Source organism: Pristiophorus japonicus, chromosome 17 (assembly GCF_044704955.1).
Source record: "Pristiophorus japonicus isolate sPriJap1 chromosome 17, sPriJap1.hap1, whole genome shotgun sequence".
Lineage (NCBI taxonomy): Eukaryota > Metazoa > Chordata > Chondrichthyes > Pristiophoridae > Pristiophorus > Pristiophorus japonicus.
Genome location: NC_091993.1, coordinates 127,466,720 through 127,487,820, shown reverse-complemented (window position 1 = coordinate 127,487,820; position 21,101 = coordinate 127,466,720). Strand labels below are relative to the sequence as shown.

The window sequence follows — 21,101 nt, the reverse complement described above, 5'->3', positions numbered from 1 at the left end:
CTGACTGCTGCCCTTTGCAGTGTGAGCACAGGACATTGACAATCTGCAGGCCCTTAACTTGCAGTGCGTGACTGGAGAGGCAATAATGGTGCAGTCGGGAGGTTGGGAACTGAGCATTGTGCCTGGGCTGTGATTCAGCGTGGCGTCCCTCTGAGCTGGGTGTGACCCCGATACCGTAACTGGTAGCAGGAGCGGTGTTGGCCATTGCAATGTATGCTCCTGTATGCTCACAGGTTTGGGGAGCTGTTGCACTGTGAGTGGCTTAGCCAGTCATGTGATGGTCACAAGACTCAATAAAACCCCAGCCAGTTGGGACTAGGTCAAGCACGATGAGGTCTGCAATTGTGAGCCTAGTGGATGAACTGGTAATGTGTAGTGTGTTAAACCTTTGTTAATAAACCAATAAGTTCTTAATAGCAATGTGTTGTTATGGATTCTTAAGCAAAGAACCCATGAAGCAAATACGTTACACCCAACATTGCAATGAGCTTGCAAACCATCCTTGGTACGATCTCATTGAATGTGTGCAATTTTCAGAGATTTCTGCTTATTCTTTAAAGGATGTACTTTGTTTAAGTGGCGACTAAAATAAATCCTCCCTTTCGTTTCGGCTTCTCAGATTCCGATGAAGAAATTCCTCCTCCTCTGCCAGAGAGAACGCCGGAGTCCTACATTCTGCCAGAAAACCTCAGTAAGTCTGTCCGGAGAATCCCGGTCACATTTCGGAGCAGGAGCAGCTGTGAGGAATTTCCGCGACATGAGGGGTCAGAATTAGAACCAGGAAAGTTCTGGAATGATTGAATTTCAGTTAATTTTACCACCAAGTGAGAAACTGCCTCACAACTCATCCTCTGCACACACAATAGCTCCATGGAAACAAGTGTTCACGCTGCCTGGGGGTCTCGCTAATCTTTCTGCGCAGTCTGTGACAGCAGTGCAACAACGTGTATTTATATAGCGCCTTTAATGTAGTGAAACATCCCAAGGCGCTTCACAGGAGTATTATGAGATAAAAACATTTGACACCGAGCTGCATAAGTAGAAATTAGGGCAGGTGACAAGGTAGGTTTTAAGGAGCGTTTTGAAGGAGGAAAGAGAGGTAAAGAGGCGGAGAGGTTTAGGGAGGGAGTTCCAGAGCTTGGGGCCCAGGACAAAACAAGGCACGGCCATCAATGGTGGAGTGGTTATAATTGGGGATGCTCAGGAGGGCAGAATTAGAGGAGCGCAGACATCTTGGGGGGGTTGTGGGGTTGGAGGGGATTACAGAGATAGGGAGGGGTGAGGCCATGGAGGGATTTGAAAATTTTGAAATCAAAGCATTGCTTAACCAGGAGCCAATGTAGGTCAGTGAGCACAGGGGGTGATGGGTGAGCGGGACTTGGTGCGAGTTAGGACACGGGGCAGTGAGCACAGGGGGTGATGGGTGAGCGGGACTTGGTGCGAGTTAGGACACGGGGCAGCGAGCACAGGGGGTGATGGGTGAGCAGGACTTGGTGCAAGTTAGGACACGGGGCAGTGAGCACAGGGGGCGATGGGTGAGAGGGACTGGGTGTGAGTTAGGACACGGGGCAGCGAGCACAGGGGGTGATGGGTGAGCAGGACTTGGTGCGAGTTAGGACACGGGGCAGCGAGCACAGGGGGTGATGGGTGAGCAGGACTTGGTGCGAGTTAGGACACGGGGCAGTGAGCACAGGGGGTGATGGGTGAGCAGGACTTGGTGCGAGTTAGGACACGGGGCAGTGAGCACAGGGGGTGATGGGTGAGTGGGACTTGGTGCAAGTTAGGACATTGGCAGCTGAGTTTTGGATCACCTCTGGTTTACGTAGGGTAGATTGTGGGAGGCCGGCCAGGAGTGCGTTGGAATAGTCGAGTCTGGAGGTAACAGGCAGGAATGAGTTAAAAGTTGAAACTACTTTCTGCTGAGCATGGGTTGTAAATTGGCCAAAAGGATTTTGAAAAAAAGATTTGCGGGAAAGGTAATAGCAGGGTGTGTAAGTCACATATGAATGTGTCAACTTGATCACAGTTTAGGGAGGGGCACGTTTCAGTGAAGCCATAAATCCATTAGAAGAGTTGGGAGCCTGGTTGTTTAGTTTATGTTGTTCTGTGGCATGGAGGTACCTTGATTTGTTGGTAGTATGCACAGAATGTGGTGATCAAAGACAAAACTAGTATAAGAAATGTAAAGAAACGTTGTTTAGCAACTCACACTGGAATGGTGGGCAGTGTGGAGCCGAAATTGCCCTTTGCCCCAAACCGCACTTCCCGATTTCATTGACATGCGGCAATTAGTGCGGTTTTGCCCTCGTTTTCAATTTGAGTGTGGGGGCGGTGTTTCGGGCGGCGGTGTTTCGGGCGGCGGCGGGGAAGGCGGTGTGATCAGCGCCGTGCTATGCACTTCACAATATCCCTCCCCTTCAGTTTGGGGAACCACTGCGAACCCTGCAGCCACTTCAGTGGTGCCCACTGGGCCAGCGGGGGAGGGTATTGGCCGGGCCAGCGGTCCAGCACCCAAGAGTCGGCCAACAATTAAAGTAAAATGGCGGCCACAGCAGTGTGCCCTCCCCTTTAAGGACGGACGGGCGTGCCGCCCAGCCACTGGCAGCTTCCCGCCAAGAAAAGCTGCCGGGAGCACCGAGCGGCGGCGTCTCCGCTTCCGCGGGGCAATTTCCCTCGCCGGTCGGCGCGTGGCCGATGGCGCGGGAACACGGGCGGGGTGATCACCACCTCCGCCGGAAAAAGGGACGAGGACAATGTCCTGATTGTCGGCCACTCCGCCCCGACTGAGCGGTAACTCCATTCCGCCCAGTTCCGGCTCCTAAAACGGAGCAATTTTGTCCCCTGTGTGTCTCAGCGGCTCTCATACTGGTTTTGTGAAGTATGACGAGATCTGTGCACCCACACTGGTTGTGGACAGTGTGAGGTTTCAACAGAGACCTGACCCTGCCATCACTGTAACTGAATGTGTGAGAGTTGCCGTTTAAAGCAACAAAACAATAAAGAACAAGAAAGCAGTCCAACAAACTCCAGCAAAACAAATAGGTCTAAAAAGTTGCCTCAGGAGAGTCCCATAACTTTCCAATCAATGCCTTTCATCCACCAAATGCTGGTGTTCTACAGAATGCAGCCGAGCTAATCATTTCCTGCTTTACTCTCCCCCAACTCAGAGCCAGCGCCGGTTCCTGCAGCCTCTCTGAAAATCGGAACGTCTTCAGAATGGAGTGGGGCCACCCAGCCCAGGACCTTCTTAGAATCCACCAACGTGAAGATGCGGAGTAAGGTACGGGACCTTGAGATACAGACTCACAGAGCGGGAGGTCTGAGCGATGGGCGCAATCCCATGGTCGCAGGGGTAGACACTGGGTTGCCGTGCTCCCCATTTTATGTGAGTGTAAGACGGGAGCAACCCTGACAGATTTGGCAGTGGGACGTCCGCCGCCCAATCTGTGGGACGCTCAGGCCAGTGTGAAATTGGTCAAGTCTATTAAAGCGGTGGGTCAGGTACATACATATGTGAATGAAGGGGCCTAACGCCTGATTAAGGACCCCACTCTGAGCACTTGTTTCCAATGAGCAGAGCAGGCACTAGACCAGGTCTTAGAAGCTCTGTCCAACTCTGTTCTCTGGGTTATCATCTACTGCCCTGGGAGTGTTTGATGGGACAGTATAGAGGAAGCTTTACTCTGTATCTAACCCCGTGCTGTACCTGCCCTGGGAGTGTTTGATGGGACAGTGTAGAGGGAGTTTACTCTGTATTTAGCCCCCTGTACCTGCCCTGTGAGTGTTTGATGGGACAGTGTAGAGGGAGCTTTACTCTGTATCTAACCCCCTGTACCTGCCCTGGGAGTGTTTGATGGGACAGTGTAGAGGGAGTTTACTCTGTATTTAGCCCCCTGTACCTGCCCTGTGAGTGTTTGATGGGACTGCCTGTTGTACAAACTGCCTGATTTTCATTTGAAGCCAAAGTCTTCATCTTCTCCCATCCCTCATTCCTGTCCCCAACTGTTTGCCCAGGCCGAATCACCTTGATATCTTGTTTGAGCCCCAAATCTTACCCAACGTTGAACCCTCCTACATAGTGCTGCCCACCTCTGCTCCAGCGCCCCCATCCCTCCCCCCGCTCAAACCCCCTAACCATGTTTTCACTACTTCAGAACTCAGCCTCTCCAATGCTCCTCTTCCCAGCTCCACCCTAAGGCTCCCCCCACCTCTAGGCACCTACATCCTGCCTGAACTAAGTCACGCCATCATCCAGATTATTTATCATTTATCCCACTGCTGTCTGAGATCTTACTGTGCGTATATTGGCTGCCCCGTGCCATGAAAGGTGCTATATAAATGTATCACCCCAGATCTCGTTTGCCATTACTGATCTCCGTGTCCTCCAATGTACCGCATTGGAAATCCTAGTCCCTCCATTGCCTTACCCCTCGCCGCCTCTAGAACCCCCTCCATGTTGCCTGTAGCCTTCTGCTCTCCTCCTGGCACACATCATGTGGAAATCCCTCCCTCCCTCCCACCCTTTCAGGGCCTCACTCTTTGACCAGCACCTCTCTCTATCAATTTAAAGTAATTGGTAGAAGGATTAGAGGGGAGTTGAGGAGAACCTTTTTTACCCAGAGGGCGGAGGGGATCTGGAACTCACTGCTTGAAAGGGCGGTAGAGGCAGAAACCATCACCACATTTTAAAAAGTACAAAAGCAAGATACTGTGGATGCTGGAAATCTGAAATAAAAGCAGAAAATGCTCAGCAGGTCAGGCAGCATCTGTGGGGAGAGAAACAGAGTTAATGTTTCAGGTCGATGACCCAGTTCTGACAGAGGGTCATCGACCTGAAACGTTAACTCGGTCTCTCTCGCCACCGATGCTGCCTGACCCGCTGAGTATTTCTGACATTTAAAAAGTACTCGGATGTGCACTTGAAGTGCCATAACCTACAGGGCTACGGGCCAAGAGCTGGAAAGTGGGATAGCTCTTGGTCGGCCGGTGCGGACACGATGGGCCAAATGGCCTCATTCTGTGCCATAAGATTCTATGATTAACGTAACAGTGTACTTTCTCCGTACAGACAGTACCGGACCTCTCCTCTCCGGTCCACCTGCTTCTGTGACTTTCCATTTATTTCACTGCATCGTGAGCCAGTCAGCTAATTGATGATGGATTGCATTGTATTTTTGCAGAGTTTAAAGTTACGGGTCTTTCGGAAGGGTGAGTGATGCACATCTGCCTGTTGTAGATAATTATTCAATTCAGCTCTTTGTCTGCCTGATTCGTTCCCAAACTATGAAATTTGTGATCCTACTGACCATATTAGTAACCATTAACCTCACTAGTCGCTCTAGTAACTATTAACCTCACTAGTCGCTCTAGTCACACTTAACCTCACTAGTCGCTCTAGTTACTATTTACCTCACCAGTAGCTCCAGTAACTCTGCTAGTGTCTCTCTTGTGTTTTGGGATTTTTTGCCATGTTTCTCAGAACGGATTTGGAAGAATGTTACTTTTAACATTGGGATTTAAAGTCTGGACGGTTCGGACAAGTTTCTTTGATCGAGCGGGTATGGGGGAGTGGGGTGGTGATGCAGAACAGCCACAGCACCAGCCGAGTCCAGTTTATATTAAAGGGGCTCAACTGTTGTCTCCTGGTGGAGAATCCCACCTGCAGAGGCGGCATCGGGAATCTGGGATAGGCTGAGCAGAGTTTTCCGATGGTTTAACCGCATGCAATACTTCCTAAATTGTCACAAAAATAAGAGGGAGCATTGCTCCCAGTATTGATCTTCAGCTGATCTAATTTTTTGGTGAGAAAGTGGGCTGGATGATCTAGTGCTGCAGGTCCGTGTTGCTATTTTCCTGTTACCGACTCATTCCCAGATCTTTGCTCTCCTCCCACAGAAAGAAAGTGCGACTCGTTATCGCTTCCAGCTCCACTCAGTGAGTATCATTTCTCTCCTTGTGCTCGTCTCCCTCACATACATGTGATGCCATTAAATAGAGGTTGGCAGTGCCCCCTCCCCATGCCGCGGACCCCCTCCCCGTGCCCTACTCCCCCTCCCCGTGCCCTACTCCCCCTCCCCGTGCCCCCACCCCGCTCCCTTTCCCCACTCCCCGTGCCCCACACCCTCTCCCAGTGCCCCGGAAACTCTCCCCGTGCCTCCTCCCCATTTCCTGGACCCTTTCCCTGTGTCATGTTCCCTCTCCCCGTGTCTCACACCCTCTCTCTGAGAGATGAGGGGGCTTCGGTTACAAGCTGCCGGCTCGGGGGTTACAGGCTGCATGGGTGGGGGCGGGGTGGGAGGGGTGTACCGGTTCCAAGCACCGACCATACTTGAGCTACATATTTGGAGGGGGAGGCGGTCACTGACTGAATTACCCCCCCGCCCCTCTCCGTGAGCTTGCTGACAGGATGTGAACTCTATCACAGAATCCTCTCCGCAATCCTCTAACCAGCCCTGTGTTTCCAACAACATTTCGTTTCTTAGTAAATAAGAACATAAGAAATAGGAGCAGGAGTAGGCCATTCAGCCCATCGAGCCTGCTCCGCTATTCAATAAGATCATGGCTGATCTGATCATGGGCTCAGCTCCACTTCCCTGCCCGTTCCCCATAATCCTTTATTCCCTTATCATTCAATAATCTGTCTATCTGCAACTTAAATATATTCAATGACCCAGCCTCCACAGCTCTCTGGGGTAGAGAATCCACAGATGTACAACCCTCTGAGAGAAGAAATTCCTCCTCATCTCCGTTTTAAATGGGCGACCCCTTATTCTGAAACTGACCCTAGTTCGAGATTCCCCCACGAGGGGAAAAATCCTCTCTGCATCTAACCTGTAGAGCCCCCTCATTATCTTATACGTTTCAATAAGATCACCTCTCATTCTTCTAAACTCTAATGAGCCTAGGCCCAATCTTTCTTTATAAGACATCCCCTTCATCTCCGGAATCAACCTAGTGAACCTTCTCTGAACAGCCTCCGATGCAAGTATATCCTTCCTTAAATACAGAGACCAAAACTGCACGCAGTACTCCAGGTGTGGCCTCACCAATACCCTGTACAGTTGTAGCAGGACTTCTCTGCTTTTATACTCTATCCCCCTTGCAATAAAGGCCAACATTCCATTTGCCTTCCTAAATAATTTCTACAACTGTTAAGGATATGCTCGAGATAAATATACTGAGTGCAGAGCCAGCTAATGGCTGTAACCAATCGGGATAGTAGATGGTTGAAATTCGTCTCCCGGTGATTCTCAGTGTCTCCCGGTGATGGATTTCTGCCTCCTTATTGTCTAAAGTGTGACTTTTCCTTATTTTTACCGTCAGGTTTGCCACAATCTGCCCCCGGCTCGCCTTCGTCATCTGAAGCCCACATCCCTAGATCCTCAGCTGATCCCAACAAGCTCTTCGCGAGGAGCAAGGTGAGGATTCCTTTTGTCCAGTGGCTTTATTTTATGCAGGCCTCACTACCAGAACTTGTATCTCGATATAAACTGATATTTTACACTCTGCGCCCATCGCTGAGGTTTTGCTGTTCCGTGCCGAACTAGTAAATGTCAACAAGCAGCACTTGGGGAAGTGGTTTGGGGAACAGAGTTGCACAGGGTGAGAAAGCAGAAATTACCTAGAATTTTGTAGCACAGGAACAGGCCACTGGCCCCCACGCTCCGTGCCGGGGTTTATGCTCCACACCAGCCTCCTCCCACCCCTCTCCATCTCCCCCCGTCACCATAACCTTCTATTCCTTTCTCCCTCATGTGTTTATCCAACTTCCCCTTAAATGCATCGATACTATTCGCCTCAACCTCTCCCTGCAATAGAGTTCCACATTTGTAACTTAGACAAAAGGTCGTTGCCCCAGCCTTAGCCCCTCAAACTGCCAAGCTCAGCAATCTCTTCCCCAGTCAGCCATCTCTTAAACTAAAATATTTCTTCTCAAAAACCAAAGGAATAAAGTGTTGCTGCATTGTTGCAGTGACTGGGAAATCTCTTCATTTAAAGTTTGGTGTGTGAGTGCGGAGAAACTGTAAAGTCTACAATACTAGTAACTCACCAAGGCTTCTTCGGCAGCACCTCCCAAACCCGTGACCTCTACCACCTAGAAGGACAAGGGCAGCAGGGCCATGGGAACACCACCACCTCCACGTTCCCCTCCCAGTCACACACCATCCTGACTGGGAAATATATCGGCCGTTCCTTCATCGTCGCTGGGTCACAATCCTGGAACTCCCTCCCTAACAGCACTGTGGGAGCACCTTCACCACACGGACTGCAGCGGTTCAAGAAGGCGGCTCACCACCACCTTCTCAAGGGCCAATTAGGGACGGGCAATAAATGCCGGTCTTGCCAGCGACACCCACATCCCGGGAACTAATAAAAAAAGGACTTTGATTTCTACAGTGCTTTGTATATAATCACATCACCAGGGTACAGTAGTGTAGCATAGTTATGTTATGAGACCAGTAATCCACAGAACGTGAGTTCAAAACCCACCAGGGCAGTTTTAAAATCCTGGTAATAAACTGGTTCACTGATGTCCCCGTTAGGGAAGGAAACCTGCTGTCCTTACCTGGTCTGGGCCTATAGGTGACTCCAGTCCCAGACCAACGTGGCTGACTCTTAACTACCTTTGATGTACTAAACCTTCAAGAAGAAGGCTCTTTCAAAGAGCCATGAGAGGCTCGATGGGCTGAATGGCCTCCTTCTGTACTGTATTGTTCTATGATTCTAAGGCTCACCATGACATTCTCAAGGGGCAACTAGGGAGGGGCAATAAATGCTGGCCTTGCCAGCGACGCCCACATCCCGAGAATTCTCGTATTGCCGTGGAGGGGAATGGCCCCGCCCCCACACTCCCGCCATTGGTCCGTCCCCCAGGCGCCACTGCCCTCCCACAGCCAATTGGAAAAGGGAACAAAATCTTTGTTGGCTTGGTTGGTTTGATCACGACCATTCGTGAAAAGAGACATTTTTTTCCCCCCATCTCCAATATTTTTACAACTGGTAACTGAAAATGATCAAAGAGAATGAGGAATAACACACAATTTCTTAACGGCCCCTATCATTTTTCTCCCAAGATTTCTGCTCGCGGCAGTGTGTTGGAGATTAATCATAGCAACATAGGAACAGGAGGAGGCCATTCAGCTCCTCCAGCCTGTTCTGCCATTCAATGAGATCATGGCTGATCTGCGACCTAACTCCATATACCCGCCTTTGGCCCATATCCCTTTGTTTAACAAAAAGCCATCAATCTCAGACTTAAAATTAACAATTGACCCAGCATCAATTGCCATTTGTGGAAGAGAGTTCCAAATTTCTACCACCCTTTGTGCGGAGAAGTGTTTCCTAATCTCACTTCTGAAAGGTCTGGCTGTAATTTTTAGACTCTGCCCCTAGTCTGAGAATCCCCAACCAACGAGAATAGTTTCTCTCCACCCTCTCTGTTCCCCTTAATATCCTGAAAACTTCGATCAGATCACCCCTTATCCTTCTAAATTCCAGGGAATACAACCCTGGTCTGCGTTAATTCCTGGAGACTCCAGGACAATGCTGGATGGTTGGTGACCCCTGTGCCTGGGGGGAACCAATGTACAGGTAACAAGGTTCCCGTTAAGCTGTGTGGCCGAGAGCAGCGGTCTGGAGGTCCCGAGCAGCCCGTTCACCGGCTTCACAATGGGGAAAGAACGTGCATGAATCGTAGAAATTTACAGCAGGGAAGGAGGCCATTCGGCCCATCGTGTCCGCGCTGGCCGACTAAGCCTAATCCCACTATCCAGCTCTTAGTCCGTAGCCCTGTAGGTTACAGCACTGCAACTGCACATCCAAGTACTTTTTAAATGTGGTGAGTGTTTCTGCCTCTACCACCCTTTCAGGCAGTGAGTTCCAGACCCCCACCACCCTCTGGGTCAAGACATTTCCCCTCAAATCCCCTCTGAACCTCCCCCCAATTACTTTAAATCTATGCCCCCTGGTTGTTGACCCCTCTGCCAAGGGAAATAGGTCCTTCCTATCCACTCTATCTAGGCCCCTCATAAGTTTATACACCTCATTAAGGTCTCCCCTCAGCCTCCTTTGTTTCAAAGAAAACCAAATCCAGCCTATCCAATGTTTTCTCATAGCTAAAATTCTCCAGTCCAGAATGGGTGAATCCGTTGAAGGGGCTGCAATGCCAAAAATTAAATTAAAGGGAACGTTGACTGGGCTAAGCAGCAACAACTGAGCGGGGAGAGAGACTCCTGCTAACGGCATGTAAGGGGATGGACGCACAGGAAGGAAACAAGGACTAAACACAAACCAGCGCTCTCTGAGATAAGCATCAAACCAAACCAATTTGAAACAGGCCTGCCGGCTTTGAACCAAAGCTGTTGAAAATCCGTTCCTAACGTCTTGCTGAGCGGCAGCGGCTCTGGTGCCCATCCTGTGCTGAGATAGCTGATCGTGGGGGTTGGGGCAAGGGTGTATAGAAACATAGAAAATAGGAACAGTATTAGGCCATTCGGCCCTTCGAGTCTGCACCGCTATTCAATTTGATCATGGCTGATCCTCTATCTCAACACCATATTCTGCTTTTTCCCATACCCCTTGATGCCTTTTGTGCTAGAAATCTATCTATCTACCTCTTAAATATATTCAGTGACTTGGCCTCCACAGCCTTCTGTGGTAGAGAATTCCACAGGTTCACCTCCCTCTGAGTGAAAACATTTCTCCTCATCTCGGTCCTAAATTTCCTACCCCGTATCCTGAGACTGTGACCCCTTGTTCTAGACTTCCCAGCCCCGGGGGAAACATCCTCCCCGCATCCAGTCTGTCCAACCCAGTCAGAATTTTATACGTTTCAATGAGATCCCCTCATTCTTCTAAACTCTAGTGAATACAGGTCCCGTCGACCCAATCTCTCCTCATACAGTCCTGCCATCCCAGGAATCAGTCTGGTGAACCTTCGCTGCATTCCCTCTATGACAAGTATATCCTTCCTTAGGTGAGGAGACCAAAACTGCACACATAGAAACATCTAGCCATACCCCTTGATCCCCCTAGTAGTAAGGACGACATCTAGCTCCTTTTTGAATATATTTAGTGAATTGGCCTCAACAACTTTCTGTGGTAGAGAATTCCACAGGTTCACCACTCTCTGGGTGAAGAAGTTTCTCCTCATCTCGGTCCTAAATGGCTTACCCCTTATCCTTAGACTGTGACCCCTGGTTCTGGACTTCCCCAACATTGGGAACATTCTTCCTGCATCTAACCTGTCTAAACCCGTCAGAATTTTAAACATTTCTATGAGATCCCCTCTCATTCTTCTGAACTCCAGTGAGTACAAGCCCAGTTGATCCAGTCTCTCCTCATGTGTCAGTCCCGCCATCCCGGGAATCAGTCAGGTGAACCTTCGCTGCACTCCCTCAATAGCAAGAATGTCCTTCCTCAAGTTAGGAGACCAAAACTGTACACAATACTCCAGGTGTGGTCTCACCAAGGCCCTGTACAACTGTAGCAACACCTCCCTGCCCCTGTACTCAAATCCCCTCGCTATGAAGGCCAACATGCCATTTGCTTTCTTAACCGCCTGCTGTACCTGCATGCCAACCTTCAATGACTGATGTACCATGACACCCAGGTCTCGTTGCACCTCCCCTTTTCCTAATCTGTCACCATTCAGATAATAGTCTGTCTCTCTGTTTTTACCACCAAAGTGGATAACCTCACATTTATCCACATTATCCTTCATCTGCCATGCATTTGCCCACTCACCTAACCTATCCAAGTCACTCTGCAGCCTCATAGCATGCTCCTTGCAGCTCACACTGCCACCCAACTTAGTGTCGTCCGCAAATTTGGAGATACTACATTTAATCCCCTCGTCTAAATACTCCAGGTGTGGTCTCACCAAGGCCCTGTATAACTGTAGTAAGACATCCTTGCTCCTGTTCTCAAATCCTCTTGCAATGAAGGCCAACATACCATTTGCCTTCCAAACTGCTCACTATAATTAGCCTCAGTACCCCTGGGTTAAGGGGGGGGGGGGGGGGGTCAGTAAAAGGGGAGGGTGGAAATGAGGCAGGGTTCCCGCTCCTGCCCCAGTGACCCGCACTGGCACTGTGAGCCTGTGGACCAGATCAGGCTCGGCTGCGAAGCCTCGCCCAGCTGAACAGCTGCCCGACACTTGTCCTCTCGGGAAGCAGAGGAAGATGCTGTCTCTCAGTAACGGTCCAGGGCAGGGGGGACGGAAAGATAATAACATTTAATTTTTTTTTAAAAAAGCAAAATATTGGAAATGTGAAATAAAGCAGAACATGCTGGAAATACTCAGCAGGTCGGGCAGCATCTGTGGAGGGAGAAAACAGAGTTAATGTTTCAGGTCGATGAACCTTCGTTTGAATTGTAGGATATGTTGGGGATGTTTTGTCTTGTAATCGCTCCTGTGAAGCACCTTGGGACGTCTCACTACGTGAAAGGTGCTATTTAAATACTTTAGTTAGAGACAGCTTTCTCTCTCAGCCACACAGCTGCCTGTCAGTCCCGCGCAGCCCGGGACCGGAATTCTCAAATGTGAAATTTTGTGCATGCGTGAAATTCTGAGCGGGCCGTGCAGCCCGTTAAAGGGACCGCACACCGTAATTTAAAATTAGGGGGAATGTTGGTTCAAGATAATCCCGAACATCATTCAGTCTGACGAGAGGTCATCGGCTCTTTGAGGGAGCTATCCAGTCAGTCCCACTCCGCCCCCCGCTCTTTCCCCATCGCCCTGCTCCCATTCCAATTCCCTTTTTGAAAGTTAATGTTGAATCTGCTTCCACCACCCTTTCAGGCAGCGCGTTCCAGATCACAACAACTCGCTGCGATTCATTCATTCATTAAACTGCACCTGAGCAACCATTCAGTTCCAGCAGATGGCGCTTGTGTAAAGGGAATAATTCACTGCCAGGAGTTGTAGCCTTGGATCAGGAGGAGGCCATTCAGCCCCTCGAGCCTGTTACACAGGAACAGGAGGCCATTCAGCCCCTCGAGCCTGTTACACAGGAACAGGAGGCCATTCAGCCCCTCGAGCCTGTTACACAGGAACAGGAGGAGGCCCATTCAACCCCTCGAGCCTGTTACCCGGGAACAGGAGGAGGCCATTCAGCCCCTCGAGCCTGTTACCCAGGAACAGGAGGAGGCCATTCAGCCCCTCGAGCCTGTTACACAGGAACAGGAGGAGGCCCATTCAGCCCCTCAAGCCTGTTACACAGGAACAGGAGGAGGCCATTCAGCCCCTCGAGCCTGTTACACAGGAACAGGAGGAGGCCATTCAGCCCCTCGAGCCTGTTACACAGGAACAGAAGGAGGCCATTCAGCCCCTCGAGTCTGTTACACAGGAACAGGAGGAGGCCATTCAGCCCCTCGAGCCTGTTACACAGGAACAGGAGGAGGCCATTCAGCCCCTTGAGCCTGTTACACAGGAACAGGAGGAGGCTCATTCAGCCCCCCGAGCCTGTTACACAGGAACAGGAGGAGGCCCATTCAGCCCCTCGAGCCTATTACACAGGAACAGGAGGCCCATTCAGCCCCTCGAGCCTGTTACACAGGAACAGGAGGCCATTCAGTTAGATCATGGCTGATCTGTACCTCAACCCCATTTATCCGCCTTTGCTCCATACCCTTGATGTCCTTACCCAACAAAAATCTATCGATCTCACTCTTGAAAGCTTCAGTTGCTCCCCAGCCTCTGGGGGGGCGGGGGCAGGGGAGGAGTTCCAGATTTCCACCACCCTGTGTGTGAAATAATGCTTCATGATTTCACTCCTGAACGGCCTGGCTCTAATTTTAAGATTTGTTCTGGATTCCCTCACCAGAGGAAATAGTTTCTCTCTGTCTCCACCAAATCGAAACCTTTCATTTTGAACAACCCGATCAGATCGCCCCTGTAAATTACTGCCGGCTGCAGTAGTCCAAAGGGTTCCCCATTAACCTGCGGATCCAGCGCCCCGTTAAAGAGGCAAGCGGACAGACGGCGGACAACGCAGCGACACAAATACCAGTCATTGAGCACAGACTAACTTTCAGTTCTCGCTCCCTGTGAAGGAAGGTCTGGTTCCAGGTCGTTCCTTCGCTTCTCCAGATTAGTTTCTCTAGCTGCTGTTGGTGGGGACAGCGATGGGAACGGTTATAGGTCTTTGTAATGTATGCATCCGAGAGTGCACTCACAGGTTTGTCGAGCTATTGAGGAGTCCGTGTTCCATGTGTACATTCAATGTGTGAGGTTGCAGCCCCTGTTCCATTATTTGAAGAGGTTGCTCCCCAAATTCTGGTTACACTTCAGTCCCATGCTCCTGATCTTTGGGCACCCTGTGCGGAGGGGAGCGGGCAGGTCAGAGGGTCTCTTCGTGGGACTGCTCCTGGGCTTGGCCAAGGTGGCCATTAACCGGTCCAGGCAGCGGGCGGTCATTCAGCCTGACTGCCTGCCTCTCTTCCGCGGCTACGTTCGAGCCGGGGTGTCCCTGGAGATGGAGCACGTAATGTTCACCGGTACTCTCGCGGCCTTCCGTGAGAGGTGGGCGCCAGAGGGACTGGAGTGCATCATCATCCCCAGGAACAGAATTTTAATTTTATTTGTCAAAGTTCCCAGTTAATTTGAAAGTCTGAGGGTTCTAGTGCTATTACCAAAAGGGGGCACTTGATTTAAAGTTATTTTAAAATAGTTGTAGAGCTGTTGAATTGGGAGTGGCTTAGCCAGTCACGTGATGTTCACAAGACTCAATAAAACCCCAGCCAGTTGGGTTTGGGGAATCCACGATGAGGCAGGTGGTTGTGAGCCTGGTGGATGAACTGGTAATGTGTAGTGTGATTGTTAAACCTTTGCTAATAAACCAACTCGTTCTTCATAGCGATGAGTTGCTATGAATTCTTAAGCAAAGAACCCATGAAGCAAATACATTACAGGTCTGTAACAATTCACAACATCGCACCGGCCCTTTTAAGGAACTTTGTGATTCTCTCTCTCTCTTTATGTCTGATTGCAGAGCCTGAAAATTCTCCGCAGTATGAAGAAAAGTAAGTGGAATTATCTTCAGAATGCAATTAATATTTGTGCATTGGCAACTAAGGCCTGTGCCGGCTCTGTGAAAGAGCGGTCCGGTTAGTCCCACTCAATGTTCCCCCCAAGGTGCGCGGCTGTGCGTGCACGCGTCAATCCGGAGGTCCCACACAGACCGCACGCAGGCTGTTGCCGCTTTTAGATATGCGCAAATTTAAAGGGACCATGCATGAAAAAGAAAATTAAGAGGAAACATTGGTCCCACTCCGCTGCTCTTTCCCCGTAGCCCCGGGTAGATGTTTCCCTTTTCAAGTATTTATCAAGGTGATAAAAGTTCTAACTGTGCGAGACAGCAGGTTCAGTCAGAACATCGGACGTGCATGTGATGTATTCTCCACAACATCGCTAACACACAAGATGGCTTTACAGGAACTTGTCATGTGACCTTGTCACATGATCCTTTATTGTATTTTTCTTAGTTGCATTGCATCGGTTGTCCAATAGGGGAGCTCTATATTACACTGCTCACATTGGACGTGTGACTGTACCTCTGGGGTCAGTGTCACTCTGAGCCCACCCCCCACGCTCACCACTGCACTCTCCATCTCACGTTGGATCTCGATTGGAGGTCTGTGACCACAGCGTCTGTGTCTGGCCGACGTTCGCCGGTCACTCAGCTGGTCAATGTCTGCAACCCTGCACCTGTCAATAAGAACATAAGAACTAGGAGCAGGAGTTGGCCAATTGGCCCCTCGAGCCTGCTCTGCCATTCAGTGAGATCATGGCTGATCTTCTACCTCAACTCCACTTTCCTGCATTATCCCCATATCCCCTGATTCCCTTAATATCCAAAAATCTATCGATCTCTGTCTTGAATATACTCAACGACTGCCTCAACAGCTCTCTGGGGTAGAGAATTCTAAAGATTCACAACCCTCTGAGTGAAGAAATTTCTCCTCATCTCAATCCTAAATGACCGACCCCTTATCATGAGATGATGCCCCTGGTTCTAGACTCCCCAGCCCAGGGGAAACAACCTCTCAGCATCTACCCTGTCAATCCCCCTCAGTATCTTGTATGTTTCAATGAGATCACCTCTCATTCTTCTAATCTCCAGAGAGTATAGGCCCAATCTACTTAATCTCTCCTCATAGGACAACCCTCTCATCCCAGGGAACAATCTAGTGAACCTTCGTTGCACCGCCTCTAAGGCAAGTATATCCTTCCGCAGATAATAGACAGCCGTGGCTCAATGCATAACACCTTTCCCGCCAAGTCAGAAGGTTGTGGGTTCAAACACCACTCTAGGACTCTGGTTAATCTAGGCCGACACTCCAGTGTGGGATTGGGTGCTGCACTGTCAGAGGCGCTGTCTTTGGGCTGAGACGTTAAACCAAAGTCCTGTTGTCTTCTACCAATAGACCGTAAAGATCCCAGGATATTATTCACAGAAGGGAAGTGTTGTCCCAATGACCTTCCTCAACCCGTAACACCAAAAAAAACATTAACTGGTCAGTACTGCTTGTGGGATCGTGCTCTGTACAAACTGGTATTGTGTTTGTAGTCTCTGGCTCAGTGGGCAGCACTCTCGCCTGAGTCAGAAGGTTGTGGATTCAAGTCCTACTCCAGGGACTTGAACACAAAAGTCTAGGCTGACACTCCAGTGCAGTGCTGAGGGAGCGCTGCACTGTCGGAGGGGCCGTCTTTCCGATGAGACATTAAACCGAGGCCCATCTGCTCTCTCTGGTGGACATAAAAGATCCCATAGCACTATTTTGAAGAGCAGGGGAGTTATCCCCGGTGTCCTGGGGCCAATATTTATCCCTCAATCAACATCACTAAAACAGATTATCTGGTCATTATCACATTGCTGTGTGTGGGAGCTTGCTGTGTGTGGGAGCTTGCTGTGCGCAAATTGGCTGCTGCATTTTCCACATTACAACAGTGACTACACTCCAAAAGGTGCTTCATTGGCTGTAAAGCGCTTTGGGACATCCTGAGGTCGTAAAAGGTGCTATATAAATGCAAGTCTTTTGTTCTTTAAAACAACAATCACTGTTCATTATGTGAAGGGCTTTGTTTATCTGACTGCAAATAGGAAGCTTACTTCTGCAGTGTTTTAACTAGAAGTCGCCGAGCCAGTGGGACGTGTGTTCGTGACTCTGGTTACACATGTTTCTCTCTCTCTCTCTCTGTTTGCAGCCATAAGCAGCGTCCCCGCACTGTCCAGGGCTCCAGAGACTGAAGCAAGCGCAGAACACACTCGCTCCTTCCTGAACTTCGGTGAGTTTATTGCCATGCCTTGCCATCCCGTGATCAGGTGGTTTGGATCCGTTCATTCCAGCAAGCAGCTCAAACAACCCTGGTGGGCACATGTCAAAACTTTCATTGAAGAGCGAAATGTTTCTGGGATTTGCGAATGCCATTTGATTCTAGGTTTTAAAAAAAAATACACTGGTATTTAGAATGAACATTTTACACATTTTAAATGTTAAAACAATAATTGGTTCTCAGGTACCGATGCAGGGTTTTCTCCTTTGTTCTCGAATTGTGTGCGTCACTGGCAAGGCCGGTATTTATTGCCCATCCCAGTCCGTGTGGTGAAGGGGCTCCCACAGTGCTGTTAGGGAGGGAGTTCCAAGATTTTGACCCAGCGACGTTGAAGGAACGGCCGATATATTTCCAAGTCAGGATTGTGTGTGACTTGGAGGGAACGTGGAGATGGTGGTGTTCCCATGTGCCCTTGTCCTCCTAGGTGGTAGAGGTCACGGGTTTGGGAGGTGCTGCCGAAGAAGCCTTGGCGAGTTGCTGCAGTGCATCTTGTAGATGGTGCACACTGCAGCCACGGTGCGCCAGTGGTGGAGGGAGCAGATGAACACAAGAACAGCATCTACCCTGTCAAGCCCTGTAAGAATTGTGTATGTTTCAATGAGACCATCTCTCATTCTTCTTCTAAACTCTAGAGAATATAGGCCTAGTCTGCTCAATATCTCCTCATCCCAGGAATCAGTCTGGTGAACCTTCGTTGCACTCCCTCAATGGCAAGTATATCCTTCCTTGAGTAAGGAGACCAAAACTGTACACAATACTCCAGGTGTGGTCTCACCAGGGCCCTATATGATTGCAATAAGACGTATTTACTCTTATACTCAAATCCTCCTGTAATAAAGGTCAACATACCATTTGTTTTCTTAATTGCTTGCTGTACCTGCATGTTAACTTTCAGTGATTGGTGTACAAGGACACCCAGGTCCCTCTGAACACCAACATTTCCCAATCTCTCACCATTTTAAAAAATACTCTGCTTTTCTGTTTTTCCCACCAAAGTGGATTTGGTAGGAAATTTCTCACATTTCTCCACATTATATTTTATTTTCCATGTTCTTGCTCACTCACTTAGCCTGCCTCTAGCCCCTTGAAGCCTCTTTGCATCCTCCTCACAACTTACTTTCCCACCTAGCTTTGCAAGGCTGCCACTGGACTGGGTATTTGAGATGTCCGTGGTTTAGGGATGTTGGGGATTGGTGTTTTTGTAGCACCTCCTTCCCCACACGGCCCTGCAGAGTGAAACTTCCCCTGTGCCCAAAGTTATTGAAGATTCAACTGTCCTTCAAGTGGCTGAAAATCAGTTCGAGCTTCCTCACTGAAAACGGCAAAAATCTCCCGTGTCCCTCTCCGGAGAAAAGATTTCGAAAGTTATGCATTTTTTCCCCATTATTCTCTCTGTGCCGGAAGGGCAGTTGCCTCGGGACGTAAAACAAAGTCTGCTCATTGTACGGGTGTGTTTGCTAGTGAAGTTAGACTGAATAGAAATTGTGTAATACTAAATAACTCAGAAAGCTACTGACCTGGCTCACAGGATGGATAGAGCTGTTTCTGGAGTGCAGAGGATTGTGGGTATTGCAGTTGCCATTATTGATCGTTGGGTAACTGGACAACCAATGGCAGGAGTGTGAGGGTGGAGCCAAACTCAACCCCAGTGGATTGCGCGCTAACCAGCAACTTTCTGCTCCGCAACCCACCTACAAAGTTACACCTGCTCTTCACTCCGTAATAGCCCTTCAGTACCTGTAACCTTTAAGCTGTAGACCAGGCCTGTATTCTCTAGAGTTTAGAAGAATGAGATGTGATCTCATTGAAACATATAAAATTCTTACAGGGCTTGACAGGATAGATGTTGGGAGTATGTTTCCTCTGGAATGGGGAGTCTAGAACCAGGGGTCACAGTCTCAGAATAAGGGGTTGGCCATTTAGGACTGAGGTGAGGAGAAACTTCTTCACTCAGAGGGTTGTGAATCTTTGGAATTCTCTGCCCCAGAGGGCTGTGGAGGCTCAGTGTTTGAGTATATTCAAGACAGAGAGCGATAGATTGTTGGGTATTAAGGGAATCACGGGATATGTGGAGTGGAGTTGAGGTAAATCAGCCATATATTGACGTGGATAGAGAACTGGTTGGCAGACAGGAAGCAGAGAGTCGGGATAAACGAGTCCTTTTTAGAATGGCAGGCAGTGACTAGTGGGGTGCCGCAGGGCTCAGTGTTGGGACCCCAGATATTTACAATATACATCAATGATTTAGATGAAGGAATTGAGTGTAATATCTCCAAGTTTGTAGATGACACTAAGCTGGGTGGTGGTGTGAGCTGTGAGGAGGATGTTAAGAGGCTACAGGGTGACTTGGACAGGTTAGGTGAGTCGATAAATGCATGGCAGATGCAGTATAATGTGGATAAATGTGAGGTTATCCACTTTGGTGGCAAAAATATGAAGGCAGAATATTATCTGAATGGCGGCAGATTAGGAAAAGGGGAGGTGCAACGAGACCTGGGTGTCATGGTTCATGGTGAATGAAGGGGTGGAGGAACAGAGAGGCGCATTTGGACCAGGAAGTGAGGAGAGGAAAATATATTAAAACTTAATATATTTAAGTTGGCATGCAGGTACAGCAGGCGGTGAAGAAGGCAAATGGCATGTTGGCCTTCATAGTTAGGGGATTTGAGTATAGGAGCAGGGAGGTCTTACTACAGTTGTACAGGGCCTTAGTGAGGTCTCACCTGGAATATTTTGTTCTGTTTTGGTCTCCTAATCTGAGGAAGGACGTTCTTGCTATTGAGGGAGTTCAGCGAAGGTTCACCAGACTGATCCAGGGATGGCAGGACTGACATATGAGAAGAGACTGGATCGACTGGGCCTGTATTCACTGGAGTTTAGAAGGATGAGAGGGGATCTCATAGAAACATATAAAATTCTGACGGGACTGGACAAGTTAGATGCGGGAAGAATGTTCCCAATGTTGGGGAAGTCCAAAACCAGGGGTGTCACAGTCTAAGGATAAGGGGTAAGCCATTTAGGACCGAGATGAGGAAAAACCTCTTCACTCAGAGTTGTTAACCTGTGAAATTCTCTACCGCAGAGAGTTGTTGATGCCAGTTCGTTGGGTATATTCAAGAGGGAGTTAGATATAGTCCTTGTGGCTAAAGGGATCAAGGGTATGGAGAGAAAGCAGGAAAGGGGTATTGAGGTGAATGATCAGCCATGATCTCATTGAATGGCGGAGCAGGCTCGAGGGGCCGAATGACCGAATCCTGCTCCTATTTCTTATGTCTCCGCTCTCTTCCCTCCTCGCTCTCTCTCTTTCCCCCCGCCCCCTCTCCCTGTCCCTGGAGCTCCCTGGCAGAGGTGTCTGTCATTCAAACCCTTTCACTATTCCACATCGACACATTCATGTTTGCTGATCCATAAACTTCACTTTTTGTGCGGAAACAGCTGTAACGAGAAGCAGAAATTTACATCAACGCTGTTCTCTGACAAACGCTGAACGCACTGGTAACAACCTCTCCGCTGTGCTGACTTAACATAAGACACATCGGGCTCCACATATACGCTGATGACATCCAGTTCTACCTCACCGCCACCTCTCTCGACCCCTCCACTGCCTCTGTGCAGTCAGACAGCTTGTTTGACATCTAGTCCTGGATGAACCACAATCTCCTCCAATTAAACATCGGGAAGAGCGAAGCCATTGTCTTCGACCCCCGCCACAAACACCGTTCCCTCGCCTCCGACTCCATCCCTCTCCCGGACATTGTCTCAA

The 21,101-nt window shown here is 49.3% G+C and overlaps 1 protein-coding gene and 1 long non-coding RNA gene across 5 annotated transcripts in view; one reads left to right on the top strand and one right to left on the bottom strand.

Annotated features, from left to right (window-relative positions):
- LOC139228093 (uncharacterized) overlaps positions 1-21,101 on the bottom strand; it is a 55,673-nt gene that overhangs the window by 23,623 nt on the left and 10,949 nt on the right. For 2 of the 3 annotated variants that reach the window (XR_011587498.1, XR_011587496.1), the window contains one exon: positions 17,115-17,439. This is a non-coding gene — a long non-coding RNA (uncharacterized lncRNA). Of the gene's footprint in view, positions 1-12,225; positions 12,320-17,114; positions 17,440-21,101 lie in introns of those variants that run through there. The other variant, XR_011587497.1, reaches the window with a different exon arrangement.
- The window catches only part of LOC139228089 (tyrosine-protein phosphatase non-receptor type 22-like), a 104,068-nt gene that overhangs the window by 77,243 nt on the left and 5,724 nt on the right, over positions 1-21,101 (top strand). The window contains exons 14-20 of one of the 2 annotated variants that reach the window (XM_070859270.1): positions 620-691; positions 3,168-3,280; positions 5,181-5,208; positions 5,896-5,934; positions 7,324-7,418; positions 14,994-15,024; positions 17,210-17,290. In XM_070859270.1, the coding sequence (XP_070715371.1) occupies positions 620-691; positions 3,168-3,280; positions 5,181-5,208; positions 5,896-5,934; positions 7,324-7,418; positions 14,994-15,024; positions 17,210-17,290 (459 nt within the window). The remainder of the gene's footprint in view (positions 1-619; positions 692-3,167; positions 3,281-5,180; positions 5,209-5,895; positions 5,935-7,323; positions 7,419-14,993; positions 15,025-17,209; positions 17,291-21,101) is intronic. The other variant, XM_070859269.1, reaches the window with a different exon arrangement.